The sequence below is a fragment of the Chrysochloris asiatica genome, unplaced genomic scaffold (genome assembly GCF_000296735.1).
Source record: "Chrysochloris asiatica unplaced genomic scaffold, ChrAsi1.0 scaffold00132, whole genome shotgun sequence".
Taxonomy (NCBI): Eukaryota; Metazoa; Chordata; class Mammalia; order Afrosoricida; family Chrysochloridae; genus Chrysochloris; species Chrysochloris asiatica.
Window position 1 is genome coordinate 934,134 of NW_006408650.1, and position 1,422 is coordinate 935,555.

Sequence of the window (1,422 nt, forward strand, 5' to 3'; positions counted from 1 at the left end):
TCGCTGGTCCTTGTTTCCCAATTTTGTTATTGTCCCACTCCCTCCCAAGCGCCCCCAAGTCCATCCCCCCTGCCCTGTGCACATGCCCCTTCCCAATGTGTCCTCAGCCCCAATGACCTCTGTCCACTCCCTCCCTCTGCCATCTCCTCCTTCCCCCACCCTCACCTCTGCCCATATCCTGCTGCTCCCCCCACCACTTCCTGTGGCTCCCACACCCTCCCACCCACCCAGGGCAGAACCTCCCATCTCTGAAGACCTCCTACGACCCCACCCCTGTCCTTCCTGGCACTTGGCCCTCAATACCCTGAGACCAATCCGATTGTCATGGGATGTTTGGACAGGGCTCTCCTGGGGGTCTGCGACTGGGAGTCCAGCACAGCGGCCCCTTTGAGGGGGACCTGGCTTATCTCCATAACCTGTCTGCTTTGTCTCTGGTAGAACCCCAAGTCGAGACCAATACCAAGAGTGAAGGTGAGTCCATCCCTCCCGTAACAGGTAGGTACTCTGCCAGCACCTCCAGAATCAGGGTCTTCCCCTGGGGTGCTCCAGATGGGTTGGGGGGATGCGGACCCTGATCACTGTCTCCTGCAGCCCAGACAGCGTCACAGCGGTCTTGGTCCATCTCTGGGAGCATTCTGGTTCTGGTCCTTGTGTTGGTCTTGTTTGTTTTCTGCCACAAGAGCCCTTGGTGTCTGAGGCAGAAACAGGTATGAGGGGCTGCACTTTTGTACTTGGTTCTGGGCAGGGGAGGCAGGGGGCTAAGCTGGGGGCCACCCTGACACCCAGTCTGAGGACCCCAGTGTAGGTGCTGTCACCCTCGGCCATGAGAATCCAGGCCCACTGCACCCTGGAAGGGCAGACAAGGGGGGTCTGCAATTCCTAGTCCTGCCAGGAGCCTCAGGAATCCCCTTCAGAGACAAACTCAGCTTTTCAGAGCTGAGGGGTCCTCCTGGCAAGGGGACGGGGGACGGGCAGTGGTTCAACTCCCTCTGGGGCAGGTTGGCAAGGTGGGTAGGGCTCCAAGTGTGCACTGGATGACTATAGCTTCTGCCCGTGCCCAGCATGTGGGTGAGCTTACAGCAGTGTCTGGTGGCCTGCGTGAGCAGTGTGGGTATCCATGGGTGTGACTGAGTGTGTACATGTGTGAGCAGTGGGTGTGACTGAGTGTGTACATGTGTGAGCAGTGTGTGTATACGTGGGTGTGACTGAGTGTGTACATGTGTGGGCAGTGTGGGTATGTGTGGGTGTAACTGAGTGTGTACATGTGTGGGCAGTGTGGGTATGTGTGGGTGTAACTGAGGGTGTACATGTGTGAGTAGTGTGGGTATGTGGGTGTGACTGAGTGTGTACATGTGTGAGCAGTGTGGGTATGTGTGGGTGTGACTGAGTGTGTACATGTGTGAGCAGTGTGGGTATGTGTGG

At 57.7% G+C, this 1,422-nt stretch overlaps 1 protein-coding gene across 1 annotated transcript in view; it reads left to right on the forward strand.

The window, feature by feature from the left end:
• Window positions 1–1,422, forward strand: part of CD7 (CD7 molecule) — a 13,573-nt gene that overhangs the window by 6,297 nt on the left and 5,854 nt on the right. The window contains exon 3 of the mRNA XM_006869620.1: window positions 439–471. Coding sequence (XP_006869682.1) covers window positions 439–471 — 33 coding nt within the window. The remainder of the gene's footprint in view (window positions 1–438; window positions 472–1,422) is intronic.